The following is a 21,187-nucleotide window of genomic DNA, read 5'->3' on the forward strand; positions in this document are numbered from 1 at the left end:
CTGTATGAATTCCGATATTTGGGAATACTTCGGGGGTATTGGAAAATAATTTTCTGTTGTTGAGTAACAATCTCTGCCTCTCTTGACACGTGCGTTTATCATATGTGTATATACACATGCCTACATTTGTACCTGTATGTATGAAGTCCTGTATAGACCTCTGTCCATGAGAGAATAAGCTTATAAACTATATTAATCAAATTCTGTGTTAGTGGAGTTTTCAGTATGTCCTGTGTTCATGGAAGGTTTTGTTCCCATGTATTTCAAAACTCTATTGTTAGATGCACAGAAGTTCATGATTACAGCATAGGTTTGGTGAGCTGTAACTTTCATCAATGTGTGAATATTACTTTGTTCCATTTAAAGCTTTTTGTATTCGTTTTTATATAATATTAATATTGCTAAATCTACTTTATTTTTATCAGTATTTACATGATAAATATTTTCCCTCAAACTTTACTTTTATTCAAACGAGACTATTTAATGGATTCATGATTTTTACGATTATCAATGTTTTAAGTATATTCTGTCGCATCGTTATTTTATATACTTAATGTAATAGTTTCCTTTCGCTCTCCTCCTCCTATCCCCACTCCCATTATATTTTTCATTACTCTTTTTCCCATCTAGTGCAGTGTTTCCCAGTGGAGGTGTTGTTGCCATTTGATCTGGCCATTTCTTGGTTGCGTGTAGCTGCTCTGCACATGGCGGGACCTCACTGTTGGCCCTGCCACTAAATATCAGTAGCGCCCTAGTCACTGGGTCAACCGAAAGCACGCTTGCCCATTTCCACATCCTCCTTCGGGTATCATACTACTCCTGACCTTGAACCAGTGCTTATTAGTTTGGGATGTAGGTCTACAGTTTCTCTTCTTTTGTGGTTTCATTTTTCTAATTTTGTTTTAAATTGTATCTTAGTAACATATGCACATAGTTTCAAAACTCAAATAGTACTGTGAGAGTTATAACACCCAACAACGAAGGTTTTTTATGTCACTCTTCTTTACTACTTTTTTTCCCCACAGCCAACACTTTTGAGTCCTTTCACTATCTTTTTCTGGTATTTACTTCTATGTTCCTCAATAGCATGCATATACAGTATCTGATGTTCTAGTTGAAAATATCACGTCGACTTCTTATTATGTAAGATGAGATTTTTTAAAAGGCTGCTTACAGCATTATACAAAGCAAATTTTCTCTACTTTTCCAATTTGATTATTTAACAAATTTTGTTTAAATCATCATTCAGTTTTAACATCACTGTTTTATGTAAATATTGTGTACAACTGAGCCACCTAATGTCCTTTTTTTTTCCCTTGTACAGTTTTTGTTTTGCCTGAGACTTAGTAATTGTCTATTGTTGTTGGCTTCCTAGTCTGTGATTCTTTACTAATTCATCCCCACGCTGTCTGTTAGAAATGTAAATGGCTTCTTGACATGTTCAAACGTATCAGATGCTTTATCAGTATTTTTTTCTTGAAGACATTCCTTCTGGACCCTCCAACCCCCCCCGCCCCGTCGCCTCCCCCAGTGACATGATAGTGAAATGTATTTCCATGTAGTATGGTGGTTTTTCTTGTCACTTTTGGGGCCCTTTTTTCTTCTGGATGACTTGTGATCACAGGTCTGCTTCTAGATCGAGGTATTTTTGCTCATGACCTCAAAGTTTCGCATAGTTATGTCTAATATATTTAATGAGTGTCTGCTATAAAAATACACAAATATTTGCATCTAAAAGCATACCAGGTCATAAATTACAAATGGCAAGTTACTTAACATTTAAGCTCTATTTCATCTTTCAAATACAGAATTTGCAGTAACTTCCAAGCATGAAGATAACTTCTGCATATCTCTGTGAAACAATAAGTAGTGAACATCATTATTCCTATTTTATGTTAAGCGCACCATACAAAAGGGATTTCAGCCAGCATATATTTCCATATACCATTCTTGCTAATGGAAAGACACAGATAAGTGAGTGAAAACTGGACGCTGTCTTGACAGAGCTCAAAGTGTAAAGGAGGCAAAAGTTATTTTTAAAGGTGACTCTAACACTCTGTCATTTGTACAGTGGGTACACCAAGGAGGGTGTGATTGTGGTGGGGAGTCAGAAAATGCTACTAAAAAGAGCTAATGTGATAAAATGTCATTTTTGAGTTTTGAAGCAAGAATATACACACACATACCCACACTCACACTTGTGTATTTTTTAGTTGACATGATTTACTTTATGCAGAGGGCTGAGATCTATATAGGTCTTTGTCCTCTCAAAGGATATCATGGTGGCAAAAATGAAAGTGACGTGACAGGGTCCGAGGGGCCCACAGACCCTGTCATTCAAGCCTGGATACTTGATTCTTAATCATAGGCAAGTTTGCAAATATTTTGAGTTAGAGTATTTCCTGTATATGCAGTCTGGTAGGTATCAAAAGGAGGCCACAGAGAGAAGGGGAAAAAAAAAGCAGCAGTCACTTTTTGTGTAAATCTCTGGTCAATGTTCATTGCATTGAGTCTAGAAGGGGAGAAAAAAGCACTTGTTGAACACATATCCTCTGCCATGTACTCCGCTAGGCACTTTTGCTCTGGCTCAGTGATTTTTCTATAACCCCATGACGTAGATATTATCCTCCTCCTTTACGTACGGGGCTCATGTAAAGGGTAGAGACAGCACTTAAACTCTCCTATGCCCTGCTCTCTGGAGCCTGCGCTCTTTCCACAGTACTTTGCAGCCTTGGAAGGCTTTGATATTTAGGTTTGTAGGTAAGATCAGCATTTTACATTCTTGTGAGAATCCTTTCTGTGTCCTAATATGTGAGAATTTCAGAGACAATTTTATTTTCTTCCAATCACTAAAGAAAAATATACAGGAGCTTATCATTTCTTGCCAAAAATACTGCAGTAACCTGCCAACTGGACTTGGTGCCCCTCTCGACTTCTTTCTGCACCTCACCCTTAGCATTGCCACTGAGTTCCGGATTTGCTTTTCCCCTTATCCGGTCCACTGTGACAATGCTTACTCGTCTTTCGACACTTGCCTTAACATGTTTTCTCTTGAGCCAGCCTATCTGACGCCCAATGATAGAAGTAACTCTGAATGCATTCTTCTCGATTCTCCCATAGAATTTTTACATGATCTTAGTACAACTCTTATCTTAATATGGTCTAAGAATTTATTTGTCTGATATCAACTAGATTGTGAGATGCTCAAAGGAAAGTGGATATGCAATAATTATTTGTAAAATGTATAAATGTAGAATGAAACATTAATTCACAAAGAAAGATTTCATTTAGTCCAAGACTCACCTGAAATTGTAAATAATAGATTTAATGCAGTTTAATCTGTTGGTGTCCCTAAGGCTAGGATTAGTATATCATATTTTGATATTTATAGTGATAGGCTAGCTATGTGATACGTGACCTTGGGAAAATTACTCAATCTTTATGAGTTTTAGTTTTCTTTTGTTCTTATTACTAATAATAGCAGTACATCTTCTAAGGGTTATTGTGAGGGAAAGAACAAGGTGGTTGAATGAAAGAATGAAGTTGTTGGTATTGGACTGAGAGGCAGCTAAAACTCGTATAATATTTTAGACATTATATAAATAGAAATATATCCTGTGCATTTTTTTGCAGCTTGCTTATTCCTTCTCTATATTGCATTTGGGAGATTTATTCACCTAGTTCTGTATAGATGTAGTTCATTCATTCTCGATCCTGTATAGTCTTTCATTATATGACTATTCTATAGTTCATTTGTTCTTTCATTGATTCATTGTTCTGACATAAGAAATTTGGGCAGTTTCCAATGTGGGTTTTGTTGTTGTTCTTGCAGTCATTACTATGCATGTCTCCTGATCTACATTTGTAGACAGGGTATATGGTGGTATGTCAATTGCTGGGTTTTGTTATACGTGCTTCTTCAGCTTTACTAGCTATTCCCATATCGCTCTCTTACCAGGAGTGTATAAACATTCCTACTGTGCAACAATCTCTCTAATGTTTGATATTGCCCAACTTTTAAATTTATGCCAACTGTGTGGGTGTATATACCATTGTGGTTTTCATTTGCATTTCCCAGATTTTTAATGATCCCTTACATTTTAAAAAATGTTTGCTAGCCATGTGTTTCTCCTTCTGTGAGGGAACTATTCACATTTTTTGTCCATTTTTCTATACTCTTGCTGGTCTTTTGAATTAAAATATCCAAATATAATTGTGAATTTGTCTGTTTTTTGCAGTTTCTATCAGTTTTTGCTTCACGTATTTTGAATCTGTTACTAGGTACATAAACATTTAGGATCGTAAATTCTCTTGATAAGTCAATCCCTTTGATGTTATGAAATGACTTTTCTTGTACCTGGTAATATTCTTGCTCTGAAGTCTACACTGATACTAACATAGCTACTCCAGTTTCTCTGATTAGTGTTAGCATGAGTGGCACATTATTTTCAAACTGTCACTTTCGACCTTTTTTTGGTTTAAACCCGCTTGAATAGGAGTATATAACATTTTGGTATTTTTATGCAATCTGATAATCTTCAGTAGGGGTGTTCAGACTCACATTTAATATCATTGATATGGTTAGGTTTAAATCCGCCGTCTCGCTATTTGTTTTCTATTTCTACCATTTTTCTTTTATTCTCTAATCCCTCTTTTTCTGTCTTTTTTAGATTGCTTATTTTTCATTTTTCCATGTTATATTCTTTGCTGGATCATTAGATATAACTTTGTTCTGTTTAGTGTTTTCTGTAGGATTTATAGTATACATCTTTACCTTGTTAAAGTCTACCTCTCAAGTGATATTATATCACTTTATATGTTATCAAAGGCTTTTTAAAAAACACTATTGTTGTCCTTCTATACAATCGAAGACTCTTAGTAACAACATACTTCCATTTCCCTCCTTTGCATTCATTGCTATACTGTTGCCAAATTTCTATTAAAGAAATTAAATTAATTTTAAAAATCTTACGTATTTATCCATGTAGTTACCATTTCTGGTGCTCTCCTTCCCTTAGTGTAGATCCATACTTCTAGTTTTACTGAGTATAGAATTATAGTTGGACAGATTATTTTTCCCTTTCATTATTCGAAAGATGCCATCCCACTGTTTCCTTGCATTGTTTTTAATAACAAATCATCTGTATTCTTACCTTTGTTCCTCTAGACATTGTGTCTTTTTCTTCTGGCAGCTTTTAAGATTTTCCTTAACCTCTTTTCTTTATCGTCTTTTTGAAACCTATTTCTCATTTCACACAATATAGTTTTTATCTCTTAAAGTTCAATTTAGTTCTTGTTTTTTTAAATCTTCTATTTCTCTACTTACCTTTTTATCTATGCTTATGAGTGAGATTGGCACATATATTTTGTTTGTTTCCTTATTTGTTTTTGTAGGGCCATTTTCTGGTTTTGGAATCAAAGACATTCTAGCCCCATAAAACGAGTTGAGAAATTTTTTTTACTATTATTTTTCTGGAGTAACTTGTGCATGAGTAGAGTTTTTTGGGTTGTTTTTGTTTGTTTGTTTTAAATGTTTACTAGAACTCAGTTGTAGAACCAAGTGGCATGGCATTTTCTTTGTGATTCATTTTAACTATGAATTAATTTTAATTAGTTAAAAGACCTTTCAAGTTATTTTTTAACCTTTTCTGGAGCCAGTTTTGATGTTTTAATTTCCTAGAACTTGTCATTTCTATATAACTTTTCAAATGTGTTTTCATGAAGTTTTAAAATAATATTCTCTTTCATCTCCTTCTCTTTCTCTTCCTCTTCTTCCTCCCTCCCCTCCTCTTCCTCCTTCTCCTCCTCCTTCTTTTCTCCTTTCTATTTTCTTCCTCTTCCTCTTTTTCTTTACAACTTTCAAGTGAGCTACTTGGCTCATTAACTCTGAGGCTTGCTCTGTTTCTAACACATGCATCAAAGCTTTCTCTCTAGCATGTAAACTAGATGCCACAGCGTTTTAATATTTATTTTTTAATTTAATTTCTAATATTTTCTGGTGACTACTATGGCATCTTTTTTAACCTTTAAGTTATTCAGAGGTGCCTTTTCAGATTTATGAACTTTTGGGATTTCTAACATTCTTATATATTGAACTTTAACATAATTTATTAGAGATGGTCATCTGCATTTCTCCAAACTTTTGAAATTTATGGAGACTTTATTTACGGACCAACTTGTGCTCAACTTTCATAATGTTTGTGTCTCCTTAAAAAGAATGGAATATATTCGTCAATCGTGGTGTTCATTATTGTGCCATGTCGTTTATATCAATTAGATCAAACTTCTTAATATCTGCCATCCTTATTCTTTCTTTTCTCAGTTACCGAGAGAGGTTTTGGTATCAAGGTTATTCTAGCCATGTAAAAAAGAGTTGAGAAATCCTGTATTTATTTTCTGGAATTATTTCTGTAGGATGAGGTTTTTTCTTAATATTTGATAGAACTCATATTAATTAAAATCTCTCATTATGAAATGGGGTTGTTGACATTGCTTTTCAGTTATGTCGATTTTTGCTTCACGTATTTTGAAACCAGATTCTTAGGTTCTCACACATTTAAAACGTTGTTAGGCAGTGACCCACAGTAATGCATTTTCCCCTTCACGTTTTTTGCTTTTTTTCGGAGCGTGGGCAGGGATATCTTTTCATATTGTGGCTTTCAGTTGTTGTATATTCTTCTGTCTTATGTGAATTGGCAAACAGCATATCAATGGATTTTTTAAAAATCTAGTCTGATTTTTTTCTCTTTTATCTGGGGAATTTAGTCCATTGACTTGTATTTTTATAAGTGTGTTTTTATAAGTATCGTTCATACCTTGTGCTACCATCTTACTTTATGCTTTTATTTTTCTTACCATTTATATGTTTGTTTTTTTTTCTGATTTTCTTGCCCTCTTTTTGATTTATTTAGTTTTTTCCTGTGTGGCATAATGGTTGAGTGTGAGCTCTGGAAATTAAATGTCACCAGTAGCTTAGTTTTGTAATTCTTAGGCATGTTGGTATATGTTTACATCATATTCACATGTTCACAAAATACATGGATTGTTTTACATATTTTTAAGTATACAAAACATGAAAAACATTAAATATTTTTTAATGAATAGTTTAAAGTCTATTATCTTAGAGCAATTTTAGATTTATAGAAAAGTTGAACAGAAAGTACAGAGAGTTAGTGTATAACCTATTCCCCCAGTTTCCCCTGCCGTTCACATCTTGCATTAGTCTGGGACATTTATTACAATCGATGAAAGAATTTTGATACATTATTAACTAAAGTTCACATTTATGGTTTTGACAAATGTATAATGACATGTATCCACCATTACAGTATTATACAGAATAGTTTTATTGCCCTAAAAATCTTTTATACTCCACTTATTCATCCCTGTATACATTCTTTCGAATCTTGATTTTTCTGTTGTTGTTTAACATTATAATTTTCAGGATATCTTAATCCGCTGGAAGTTTGAGATCAGATTGCCAGCGTGGCTGGGTGGGCATTCTCCTTCACATGGCAGACTTGTTGTGTCCTCACATGGCCAAAGGGGCTAAGGAGCTCGGGGGGTTCTCTTTTATAAGAGGACTAATGTCATTTATGAGGATTCTATTTTCATGACTGAAGCACGTCCCAAAGGTCTACCGTCCAGTATCATCACATTGAGCATTAGGATTTCAACACACACATTTTGGGGGACACAAACATTCAGACCATAGCAGAAGGTTATCTATGCTTGGATTCATTCATTTTAACTGTTGATTAGTGTTTCTTCTCTATGGATGCACCTCAAATTAATGATCTCTTCTGCCGTTGATAAGATGTAAGTCATTTCCAGGATTTCGCTCTTATGGTCTTCTCAGCCTCGATAATCTCATATTATTTTTTCATGAAAATACAAGAGTGTTTCTCCAGGGTATGCACCTAGAAGTGGAATTAGGGACTCATGAGATTTTAAAAAATCAATCCTCTATACCATAAAATGGAGTCTACCTACCTCTTTAAACAAAATTTCTATGTGAGCAGATATCCCACATCCAAAAAAGTCATTACTTTCTGTTCCTGTGATGGGCGCTCTCTTACTGCGGGACTTAGTCAAATCCTAGCTCTTCTTTTCTCTCTTTCCCTCTCATTCCCACCTCCAAGCAATTCACCTTGATGATTCAACTTCTCCTTTAGGTTTCAGTCTAGGAGTCGTTTATCTAGGAGACTCCTGACTCTAGCTACATCTGGATAAATGACCCTCCCTGGTTTTCTCACAAAGGCCTTTAGGTCAACTGTTTTGCAGTAGCCTATAGCTAAGTTCCCCAAGGACAGGAAGCAAAGCAGAGTTCGTCCTGGTGTCCCCTGTGCTCATCAAGTATAACATTGTATAAATGAGTGAATGTAGGGTACCAAAATTGTGTCAGCAGTGGTGAGAACTAGCACCTCACCCATTGATTGGACCATCACAGGCTCCATTGTTAAATAAAAGGAGAATAGAGTTCAAAGGTAGAAGGTCAAAAATAAGGTTCCACACATCAAGGTCATGTATATCCAGGGCAAGGCATGTCAGTCATGGCCAAGAGAAATGTTCACGAGGAAGTGTTTCCAAGTAGGCATTCATAACCTGAGGCCTGCCTCTGTTTACCAGTCAGATAACGATCCAGGAGATCCTATGATGTGCCAGCACTAGGCAATAATTTTCATTTGCTACCAGTCAGCATCAAGGGTCAAGGACAGCTAAACACATAACCCACTCATGCATGTTATTTTAAAGACATATTTTAAAGTTACAAATATGGTACATTGTGTTAACGAGGTATGTTCTTTTGGCGACAAGGATTTACATTCCACATATGCTTCTTGATGTCAAGAGTGTTACCGTTTCATTTTCTTCTTTTTCTCAGGAGGCTGGGATGCAGATGGAAAAGGCCCTAGTGTCTGGGACACATTCACCCATCAGGGAGGAGAGAGAGTTTTCAAGAACCAGACTGGTGATGTAGCTTGTGGCAGCTACACTCTGTGGGAGGAAGATTTGAAATGTATCAAACAGCTTGGATTGACTCATTACCGCTTCTCTCTTTCCTGGTCACGTCTGTTACCTGATGGGACGACAGGTTTCATCAACCAGAAAGGCAAGTGTTTCTTAAAAATAGAAGGTTGCAGCTTTAATTCAAGGTTATTGCTGCAGACTGGCACAATTAATCCAGTATGCTATTCTGCACTGTAGCTTTGAAATTACAAGTTTTTAGAGTGATTATGGGATACAGTTTTTGAAATGGGTTTGCATTAGTTTTCTCAGAAAGACTCTGGTTCCTCTTAACAGAAGAATTTTGTCAGGAGGGGAGCAAATCGATGGGCAGAAGGAGGGTCAGAATAAACATTTTATTTATATAAGATGTTATTTGAGTGTTAACCTGAAGGTGAATTTCTAAAAGCTGTGTATAAATTATTTTCAGTTGTTTTTACCTGTGATGAGTTATGAAAAGCCCTGGAGAACTTGATACGATTCTGAGCATTTCAATAGGAGCTGAGTTAATGGAGCTAATCAACTACATAGAAGTTAGCATCAAGACACCTGCAGTCCATGTGCTTGGGGTTAAGTGCCAACTACATCATTTACTATCTGTGTGAGCATGTCTTGGGTATCTCTTGGTGCCTCAGTTCCCCCACAAGTAGAAAAGAATACTACAAGACTTCCCACTTGAAAGAGTTATTGGAAGATTAAATGAAATAATCTTTGTAAAGTCTTTATAGAGTAGCTGTTATGTCATAAAATCATTCAATGTGTTAGCTATTATTTATATTATGCCTTATAATTGAAAAGAGTACTGCCCTGTTTGAAAGACTTGTTTATGAGGCATTTTACCTATGTTTTCTAAAAGGTTTATCACATTTTACAGAGGTGCATACCCAAATCCAGGTGTTTGGTAAATGGTGAATTTGGAAGTTAAACCAAAGGAGCTCTGGCTATCTCCTTCCTCACAGCAGGGTTGGCGAACTGCGACCTGAGGGCCAAATTTGGCCTGCCGCCTATTTTTGTAAATAAAGCTTTATTACAACACAGTCATGCCCAGTCATTACATGTGTCCTTGTCTGCTTTTCCACTGCGATGGCAGAATCGAGTAGTTGGGGCAGAGATCATACAGTCTGGAAAGCCTAAAATATTGACTATCTGATTCTTTACAGGAAAGTTTTGTGACCACTACAACATAATGGCTTCTTTTTTAAATTAAATTTATTGGGGTGACATTGGTTAATAAAATTATACAGGTTTCAAGTGTATAAGTCAGTCATACATCGTATGTATATTGCACTGTGCGTTCCCCACCCAAAGTTAAATTTCCTTCTGTCGCCGTGTATTTGACCCCCCCCTACCCTTATCTACCTCCCCTCTCCCCCTTTCCCTCTTAATAAATAAGCTTTATTACTACTTTGTTCTGGAAAAGATTTCGCTTTACTCCTAGAGTTGGGACTAGGCGAAGCAAGAGAGGTGCCTAAGGTGCAAAATTGAAGGAGGTGTTTGCTCTCAGGGTCTTGCAGGTACAAGGCAGGTACTTGCAGGACCCTGAGTGAAGGTGCCTGCCTGCCTCAGCACATTCAGCACACTGAAGAGCCTTTGTCGATACTAAAGGGTTCTTTTTGAGGAAATGATCTGGTCCATACACAGTAAGGAAAACCGGTGGCAATAATTTCTAGATAGACTTGTGCACTTGCGATGCTCATTTTATGTCAGGTGGGATAATCTCCACATGGTGACATGGGACCGCAACTCATAGCCTTAGAATAGCCTCCTCCAGGTTAGAATAATACAAGATTAGCAGACTCGTTGCTTGATTCTTAAGATATTATTCCTGTGACTCGTTGCTTGATTCTTAAGATATTATTCCACTGCTGTTGGTTGAATGTCCACTTTCTTGACATCACTGGCTAGTATTTCTTTTTTTTAAATTTTGAACATCAGTTAATTTTTTGTTCAGTTCAAAGATTATCTTATAATTTCCTACCTTCCTAATTCATCGTCAGTGCCCTTTCTTTTTTCTGGCATCATCTAAAAACTAAGTGTAATCTTTGAATCATCTCTTCTTGGCTTCCTAATTGGTTGCCAAATATGATTCATTCTACTTACATCTCTTTAACTTCTCCCCTCTTGGCCATCTTCTCGGCCCCTGCCCTAGTTTAGGTGTTTATCATTGTCATCAAGGACTTTTTAATATACCCTTGACGGGTCTACTTACTTTCATTCTCTTTCTTTGTCCTTTAATCTTTTATAAAAATTGCTATCACAGCAATTTTCCTAGAGCTTGGCCCAAGTCATTTGGCTTACATCATCTCCTTCTAAAAACAAAGCAAGATAAATTTTTTTTTAGTCGCCCCAAGCCTCGATGTACTATCTATTCTCCTTCATATGTCATTCTGGGTTGTATTTGTCTTAGTCTTAACTCACCTCTGACTTATTACAGGCTCAAATTGTCTCCTGCGTGTGACCCACGCAACACCCTGGGCACATGACCCACCACTTATTAAACACGCGATGCGATTTTCTGCCTTTGTCGGGATTTTCTTACGCTCTTCCTCCAGCCTGGAATGGTCATTCTTTAACTCTCAGCTGTACCTGCTGAATGTTTATCCTCCTGTTAAGACCTAGCACAGATGTTTCCTCTTCTTTAGAGCTTTTCCCTATTCCAAGACAGCAGAGATATATCTTTTTCTATTTCCATATCACTTCGTAGAACTCTTAGGGTATTTCTCACATTCTTAACTATTGCTGTTATTGTACCCTCTGTTATATTGCGAGCACTTTGAGTTGAATTTAGTTAAGTGAATGTGCGCTGTGTCTGCTGTGTTTCAGGGACTATACTAGGTACTCATAACACATGCGTAAGATGACCTCTCGAATTGCTCATGGTGTAATGGGAGATAATTCTGCCTACGGCACTCCTATGACCTAGTCCACTGCCTTGCAGGGAGGAATTCAGGTAAGTTACTGAATTTACTTGAATTAGGTCAATAGTAATCATAAAAATCACTCTAAAGGTAAGCATAGTTGCCTTTTATTGAGCCTGTAGTACGAGTGATTCACTGTGCCTCTTGTCATACCTGCATTTGCTGATTTCATGCTCCTGACAGCTCTGTGAGCGAGGGCCTTCTCTAAACAGAGGGGATCACGGTAACCTGGGTGTATGGCTGGCCATAGATTTGCCAAGATGACAACTTGACTTAGGGCTGAGTTTGATCTAGGTCTTTCTGACGTTAAAAACCTAGTACCTAGTCTAGACCCAGTTACGACCTCACAAAACCACTTTCATTCCTTGTGCTGCGGTTTCCCTGTTGGTGAAATGAAGCGGAGGCTCTGCAACTCTGTCCACTGCTCTCGTCCATGAGTCTGTGAGCTTGGAGTTCTCACTGAGCTTCCATTTGGTTGGTAAACAGCAGAAAAATTAAAAACAGAACAAAAACGTGGACCACCCACCAGCTCGTAATATAGGTCCGTAATCCCTTATCTGAAATTCTGAAATCCAAAAGGCTCACAATACTGAATCCTTTTTAGCAAGTTTACCTCTAAAACCACTGACCGGAATTGATGTGAAAGGTTTTTTTTAATTGTTATCATTATCTCAGTTTATTCTACTTAATGAGAATATTTATATATCATACTGCAGATGCATGGGGGGGTGGTATTTACTCTGCATTTCTTCTCTAAAATTCAAAAATTCTGAACACATTTGCCACCAAGATTTTCAGATAAAGGATTATGAGCCCGTACCGATGTCAACATACCAAGCTATTTAAAACCAACGTGAGGTTTGCAGGAGTTCCTGGAGCACACTGTAGGTCAGCAATCCAAGAACAGAGAAGCAGAAAAGCTGGAGGGTGGTGGCGGTGACACTGGAGCCACCGGGCCACCGGAACAACGTGGGAGAATCACTTGTGCAAATCTCATGTGGGGATCATGTGACTGAGGTTTTTGAGTTAGGCCCCAGCCTTCGTAAAGCCAAAGCTGATGGATATTACAGACGCTTCCATGAACGAAAGGGTATTGGAGGTGCTTCTAGGAGGCAGAATTTCAATAAGCACTAACTCACTCTTGTGCAGCGATCTGTTGAAGCAATTGGAACTGTTTTTACTCAGAAAGGCCATCATTTGTTTTTTCTGTTTAAACATTTTCTCAAAGAGCATGCAAAGAATTGGAAAACCTTTGTCACTATTCTTTCCAAGGAACCCCCTTTTGTGTGTTTTAAAGCTTGATTAGAGGATTTTTGGAAACTTATTAAATCTTATGTTCCTAAATTGGAAGAATATGGTACAAAATGGAATTGTTACACAGTCTTTCCCTTTTAAATGTCAAGTTTTCAAGGTTTAACAAGAAGAGATTGAGCTGGCAACTGAAATCACATATTTTTGTATTTCTCAACTGTTCAAGTGCATGTTCGTATCTACCACAAATGTAAGTTTCAGGTGTTTAGTAGAGGACTCAAGTATGGGAAATTAAAAACAAAAGGAATGTTTATGCAGAATTTCTTGTTCACTTTAGGATTTAAATACAAGCACGCTTAACAAGAATGGCAGTTAAGTAAATTAACTACAGAAACCTTCACTAATCTCTTTATGTTGGGCAGTGCGGTAGGCTGAATAATGCCACCCTCCTCCCCAAAGTTATCCACCTCCTAATCTTTAGAAACTGTAAATATATTGTCATACCTGGTAAAAGGGACTTTACAGGTATGATTAAGTTAAAGAACCTGTGATGGGGAGATTTTCGTGATTACTCGGCTGGTCCCAGTGTAATCACATGAGTCCTTATAAAGGGAGGCAAGGGGATCCGAGTCAGGGAGAGAAGACAGAAGGACTGCAGCAGAGCTCAGAGAGCAGAGAAGATGTTACTGCTGTCTTTGAAGATGAAGGAAAGGACCACGTACCAAGGCATGTGGGCAGCCTCCAGATGTGGGGAAAGGCAAGAAAATGATTTCTCCTTGAGAGACTCTAGAAGAAATGCAGCCCCGTAGACATCTTGATTTTAGCTCAGTGAGAACAGTTTGGGTTATCTGAGGCCCCGAACTGTAAGATAATAACTTTGTGTTGGTTTAGGCCACTGTTTGTGGTGATGTGTTACAGCAGCAATAGGAAACTAATACAGGCAGTGTGCCAAGAGAACCTAGGGCAATGAGAGAAATTGGTGGTGTGATAATATGATAACTCAGAGAATTATATGTTTGGCACATGGTAGGCGCTGAATCAAAATTAAGTCTCCATTAAGACATTTACAGTTTGCCTAGGAGGATTCCAGTTCAGTTATTTTCCGTAGTGAGACATCATCTTTCCAAGTTCCAGCCACATCCTCTTTTAAGGGAATTTTTCCAATTTCTTCATTCTACATAATCCTGCTCCACTCTTGGTCACAGCTGACTGGCTGAGGGAAAGACTTCTTTGTGACATACAGATTACATAACCTCGTTGAAGAAGGTCATGTTGCCCTATTGTTTTCTTTTCTCAGGGATGTTTGAAATTAAGGAGCCTAGAGGCTGAGTTGATTGGTGGTTGGCCCTAAGGCTTTGAGGTAACTTTGGCAGATGGAATGGTCATTTAGGCAAATAGGATGCATTAAAAAAAAAACTGGTTCTGCAAGAGAGAGAGAGGAATGAGTAGATGTTTTAGAGAAGCTGGGATGGGAGAGACCAGACTTTCCTGAGATGCAAAGATTTTCTCAGCTTTCAGCTTTAATTCCTTTGAGTTCCAGTTGCAATTATTTTCTGTCATTGGGTATGTGATATCTCTCAACCATTTCATATAAGACTCACTGTATTTCATGCCAACCAGCCACCGTCCCTAATGCCACTTTTATATTTGAGTTAATCTGAGTGGGTTTCTTTTTTCTATATCCAAAGACCTTTAAATCAAATACACTTTGTATTTTTAAAGATCAATTATAAAGAAATAGGCTTAATTAAAATGTAGACAATAGTAGTAACAATGAAAGGCTGTAAAAGCTTCAGTACTTAAAATAATCAACCTTTTTTTAATACCCAGATGCAGAATAGAGTCCAAATGACATCTAAAGTTTCGAGATCCCTAGATTGGTAACAGATGATCATTTAAAAACACACATTTATGCAGAGAATTAGTTACCTTGAGTTGTAATAATATGATAAAACCAGAGAACCCTTTGGTTTGTTTTCATTTGATACTTACAATACTTACGAGGTGGCATTATTAATATTCCTTTCTTGCAGATGAAGAAACTTGGGCATAGAGGGGCCAACTGTTTTACCATGATCCTTTGAATTGTTTGACTCTGGAGCTCAGCTCTTAAAAATTTCACTCTACTGCCTCATGGGAAAGTTTCATTCCAACACCAAATAAACTGAAATAAAATGCTCCATTCTGGGATGTTAAATATTAATTATGCAATGCTTTGTTGTTCTGCCGTGCTGATGAGTGAGAAAAAAAATTTACTTAAATTTTTTTAAATCTTCAATTTAACTGAGGATTATCATGTTGTTTGAATTACATTGATTGCCATCATTAATGATTGTGCCATATCTAATGATGCTTCCAAGAGATAAATCATTGATTCCTCCAAAACAGAAAAAAAAAAAAATCTGATGGTGTAAATCAGCTCCAAAGTAGGTGATTGTTAAGGCTAGTAAAACAGTCACTGTGTTTCTGGTTCCGAAACCACATTAGTAAGTGGGAGAAGTGGAATGCCATGATGGGAATGGTTCAGTCTTTGCAGGGAGACGAATTGTGTTTACATAAGGCTGTGCCTTACAACAGCACTGGCACTGTATGTCTGGGACTCACTTTCTCTGAATCTCAGTTTTCTCATATATTTATCAAGTGTAAACATATCCACCTCTTGGACTTAAGTATGAATGAAATAAATTAAAGTTGCTATTATGTTTATATTCAAAGCCGACGGAAGGAATTGGCTATAGGAACCTTAACACATACCAGTACAAAAATGATTCCATTTTATCATCTTCGGATATCCCATTTTGCAAATGAGGACATGTAGGTTTAGAGAGGCCCAGAGGTAGGACGGTGGAGTGCTCTCACTGAGAGAGAATAGAAAAGCTTTATACATTTTACTGAGTGTATTAGTTTTTTGTTGACGCTATAACAAATTATTACAAGCTTACTTGCTTAAAACAGCACAAATGTGTGACCTCGGAGTTAGGTAGGTCACAGGTCTGACACAGGCCTAGCCAGGCTAACACCAAGGTGGCTACAGGGCTGCTTTTCTTTCTGAAGGTCCTAGGAGACAGTCTGCTTCTTGGCTCATTCAGGTTGTTGGCAGAATTTAGCTTCTTGTGGCTGTATGAATGAAGTCTTCATTCCTTGGCGGTTGTCAGCCAAGGACCATTTTCAGCTTCTAGAGGCCCCTCGTCTCTTGGCTCCTGGCTCCCTTCCTCTACCTTCAAAATCAGCAATAATGGGTCAAGTCCCTCTCACGCTGCCATCTTTCCTGTCTCTCCTTCTGCTATGACATCTTTCTGACCCACTCTTCTGCCATCCTCTTTCACTTCCAAGGACTCGTGTGGTTAGACTGGGGCCAACTGAAAAATCTAGAGAAATCTTCCTATCTCAAGATCCTTAACCACATCTAGAATGTCCCTTTTGCTATGAAAAGTAGCATAGTACATATTCCATGAATTAGGGCATGCATATCTTGGAGGGGGGTGCATATTCTGCCTATTGAGTGAATGATGGCCAGCAAGTGGGTCTTCCATGTATGAAGTTGTTATACCTGATTTCCATTATGTTGCAGTCTACCAATTAAGAGAGCTGTTGTTAAAAATATCCACTTTTAGAGACAGATAGGCAAATAACACACAACTTTACATAATTCAGCTTCTGCTTACCCTGCTTACCTCTCACCATTCTTATTCCTCTTCTGCTGAGATATATGTTCTCCTTATACTGAACTTTCCGTTCCCAGAAAAATCCATACTCTTGTAGGAGACTAAAATAATCAAACAAACAATGGCCAGGCCATATATGACAGTAGAACTTCAGTCCATATAAGCAGGCCAGGCAGTCAAACTACAACCTCAGCAGCAACCACCCGGAATAGTCAGAGCTTTAGTCAACAACTGCCAGATTTTCTATTTTTTTTGGCTCCCCTGCCCTCTGCTTTCAACTCAGGACCAACCAGCCAGAGAAAGCCATCTATGTTTCCCAAACCAATTGCATAGGAAGTCCCATTTCTGCCCTGTGCCAACAACCACTAATCAGTACATCCCGGAATCCCCCCCACCCTCTTTTTCACTATAAAACTTTCCCTCTTTCCTGATAGACTTTGAGTATCTGCCAAATGCAAGTGATGATGACTGACTCCCTTGCTATAGCAAGCTCTGTTTACATTTGGGTGGTTTTTTTTTTTTTTTTTCCCATAGCTTCTTTGTCTTTTGCACATTTGCTTTCCCTTTTTCTCTTCCTGAATCACTCTTTTCTCTTTGCCTTATGTGGGTAATTTACATTCATCTTTTGAGTGTCAGCTTAGATGTCACTAATGACAACAATAACAATAATAATTATTATTAGAATGATAGCCAACCTATACTAAGCCCTTACTTTATACCAAGAACTGTTCTAAGTACGTTTAATTTATCAACTCATTAAACTTCCATACAATTATGAAGATAGGTTTCTGTTATTGTCCACATTTTGCAGAAGGGGAAGGATAATTCAGAAAAGTAAAGTAACTTGCCGAAGGTATTTGAGATTGTAGTGAAGAAGTTGGGATAGAATTTAGGTAGTTTGGTACCATAGTTCTCCTTTGAAACCGTTATACTACATTGCTTTCAGAATAAATTTCCAAATGTACTGTTTGGGATAGGTATTTCTCATCATAGGCTTACATATCATTCTGTACTTTATCTTTACTAGTAATATCATATTATAATTGTTTATGAATTTATCTGGAGTCCTTACTAACTTTTAAGGTCCCTGAAGATAAGGACAATGTTTATTTTACTTATGTTTGCAAATCTGCTGTATAGTAGCTTCTTTATAAATGTGAATTTAAGGAATGAATACATGAATGATTGACTAAATGAAACATATACAAAAGTCTGAATTATTATTATTATTTTTTAATTGGAAGATACTAAGTTTTGTTTTTTTTTTTAAAAAGGGACCCTATTTCTAGGCAAACACTGACTGCAACATAATTCTACATGTGAAATTATAATTATTATCCAGAAAACAACCTTTCGAAAGAGGACAGCTTCTCTCTTCTAAACTTAGGCTGTTTTCAACCTCTTAGACATAAAATCACATGAAGTACTATTTATCGGCCTCTCCTCAGAAAGTCTCTTCCAGATTGAGAGTCCTCATTAGGTTGAACTCAACGTCTCGTTGGCAGAGGAGGTTTCGGAGGCAGAGCCTCTCCAAGTTCACATTCCTCTAAACTCTGCCATCATCCTGTAAACTTCTCTCACCACGTGGTGCTGGGAGAACGAGCTGAGAGCCAGAGCCAGGAGTGGTGTGTATTTCCAAGAATTTTAGAGCAGACTCCCCAAGCTAGTATTCCTTAATTTCCAGCTGCCCATGTATCCCCGACTCTGGGACAGATGCTGAGCTCTCGTTTGTGCTCACTGGGTCTCTTTCCCTAGACTTTTGAGACTCCTGGCTCTGGAGAAGCACCAAGGCGGTCATCTGGTTCTAGTCTTTTACATTAACAGTACTTGATACTGTTGAGATTTATTCATTCACTCAACAAATACTTACTGAGTGTCTACCAAATTTCTGGTATTGTTCAAGGATTTGGGAAATCCAGAGGTAAACTAGAGAGACAGAGCTTCTGCTATCATGGGGTTTGAGTTATGTTGTGGTTAAGAGATAAATTACGCATAACAAATAAATAATTTCAAAGTGTGACAGCAACACGAAATTGTGATAGCAGCTTGCCCCGATGTATTCCTTTGAGAACATGTACATCTTCTTAAATCCTGTCGCCCCATCCCACTCCCACACCCTGATCAGCCAGTCTCCCCTGGAAGTCTTTATGTTTCTTCTCAGCCTTTAATTGATTATATGTGAGAAGTAATAAACTTTATTTTGAATAAAAATTGTTTAGGAAATTATTCCTGAGCCTCTCCCTTTTAACAATTATTGCCAACATACTACGAATAATTTTTCTTCTTCTATCTTCTTTTTCTTTTTCCTAGGAATCGACTACTACAACAAGATCATCAATGATTTGTTAACAAATAAGGTTACGCCCATAGTGGCACTGTACCACATAGATTTGCCCCAGGCCTTAGAAGATCAAGGAGGTTGGTTGTCGGAGGCAATCATTGAATCCTTCGATGAATATGCCCGGTTTTGCTTCAGTACGTTTGGGGATTGAGTAAAGCAGTGGATCACCATAAATGAGCCTAACATGTTAGCCCTGGTGGTGTATGATTTGGATGTGTTCCCTCCTGGTGTACCTCACCTGGGAACGGGAGGCTATCAGGCCGCCCACAATTTGATTAAGGCCCATGCCAGATCCTGGCACAGCTATGATTCCTTATTCCGAAAAGAGCAGCAGGCCCTGGTGTCCTTAGCATTTTTTACTGGCCGAGTGGAACCAGCAGATCCCAACTCAGTGTCTGACCAGGAAGCTGCTAAAAGAGCCATGGCTTTTCACTTGGATTTTTTTTGCTAAACCTATATTTATTGATGGTGACTATCCTGAAATCGTCAAGTCCCAGATTGCTTCCATGAGCCAAAAGCAAGGCTATTCATCATCACGGCTTCCAGAATTTACAGAAGAAGAGAAGAGAATGATCAAAGGCACAGCTGATTTCTTTTCTGTGCAATATTATACAAGTCGCTTAGTCAAGTACCAAGAGAATGATAAAGGAGAACTGGGTATTCTGCAGGATATGGAGATTGAAATTTTTCCAGACCCATCTTGGATTGGATCTCTGTGGTGCCATGGGGACTACGTAAACTACTGAAATACATTAAGGTACATGCACATTTGTCTGTTTCTGTTTGCGCACACCCAAATATGTGGAGATGGAAGGACAGGCATATGTATGTGTGTGTGAGAACATGAAAAAATGCAGTGGCAGATACATTTGTTGGGAAGAGAAGCTTAGAATATAAGTTGGTGAGTGGTAACTAGTTGATAAAGGGCTTCAAAACCATGGTTAAAGTTAAGATTTACTGTTAAAGTCATATTCATCGAAGTAATAGCTTGGACATATTTTTTAGGCTAGCATCATGAAGGTGATTACTAAAAGGCATATTAAGGGTAGAAGTAGCTGGACCTTTTTTGGGTCTTTGTTATTCTGGATGGCATCCAGCTATCTGATATTAAAATTTCAAGGATCCCCCCGCCCCCCTGTGGGGGGATGGAGCGTGTAGCTGCTGGCATAACCAAAGGGTTAAGGAGCAGTGACAATCAGCAGTTGCTGATGGAAGAGAGATATTTCTGTCTTCTCATTATAATAGAGTCACTTGACTGTCTTCATGGACATTTACACAGTTTTGCTTTTCCATTGTTCATCACAAAATGTCACTGCATGGAAAATTAAGTTAATAGGGTCAGTGCAATTTGATGAAAACTAGTTTTGGGATTGTAGCTTAGAGAAGATAGAGGCTAATGCACCCGATTTTATGAGCCTCTCTCTCTCTCTCTCTCTCTCTCTTTTTTAACATCTGTTTAGAATAAAACTTCTGCTCTTTTGTTCCAGGATATGTATAATAACCCTGTAATTTACATCACTGAGAATGGGTTTCCCCAGGGTGACCCCCCATCTCTTGATGACACTCAGCGCTGGGAGTATTTCAGACAGACATTTCAGGAACTGTTCAAAGGTACCATTTGAAATGATGAAAGATCAATTGTGCAAACTTATGTGCCTATTTGCATTCAGCGAACACCAATGATTTGGAAAGCTGAAATTCATGTAAATCAGTGTAAAGCCATGTAATTAAGAGAGAGGAGAAAACGTATTTAGGAAAAAGGAAGGTGAGGATTTTGGCCTAGCTTCAACCTCCTGAAATTTAATCAAGTAAAAAAGCGACTGTCTTCCGCATCTCGTGACTCCTGGGCGAAGGTGATGTGAGTAGGAGGAGTGGGGGCTGTTGGGAGAGAACATTAGTTATTACAAACTATATTAGTTATCGCCAACTATAGCATGCTTATTTGCATATTTCAATATCCTAACCACCACAAAATGAATTGGTAGAATTTTTATTTATTTATTTAT

The 21,187-nt window shown here is 37.7% G+C and overlaps 1 protein-coding gene across 1 annotated transcript in view; it reads left to right on the forward strand.

Annotated features, from left to right (window-relative positions):
- Window positions 1-21,187, forward strand: part of LOC105295503 (cytosolic beta-glucosidase-like) — a 196,983-nt gene that overhangs the window by 112,777 nt on the left and 63,019 nt on the right. Inside the window, 5 exon segments of the mRNA XM_023534119.1 lie at window positions 8,885-9,112; window positions 19,151-19,620; window positions 19,622-19,883; window positions 19,886-19,938; window positions 20,669-20,792. Coding sequence (XP_023389887.1) covers window positions 8,885-9,112; window positions 19,151-19,620; window positions 19,622-19,883; window positions 19,886-19,938; window positions 20,669-20,792 — 1,137 coding nt within the window.

This window comes from Pteropus vampyrus, unplaced genomic scaffold (assembly GCF_000151845.1).
Source record: "Pteropus vampyrus isolate Shadow unplaced genomic scaffold, Pvam_2.0 Scaffold5, whole genome shotgun sequence".
Classification (NCBI taxonomy): Eukaryota; Metazoa; Chordata; class Mammalia; order Chiroptera; family Pteropodidae; genus Pteropus; species Pteropus vampyrus.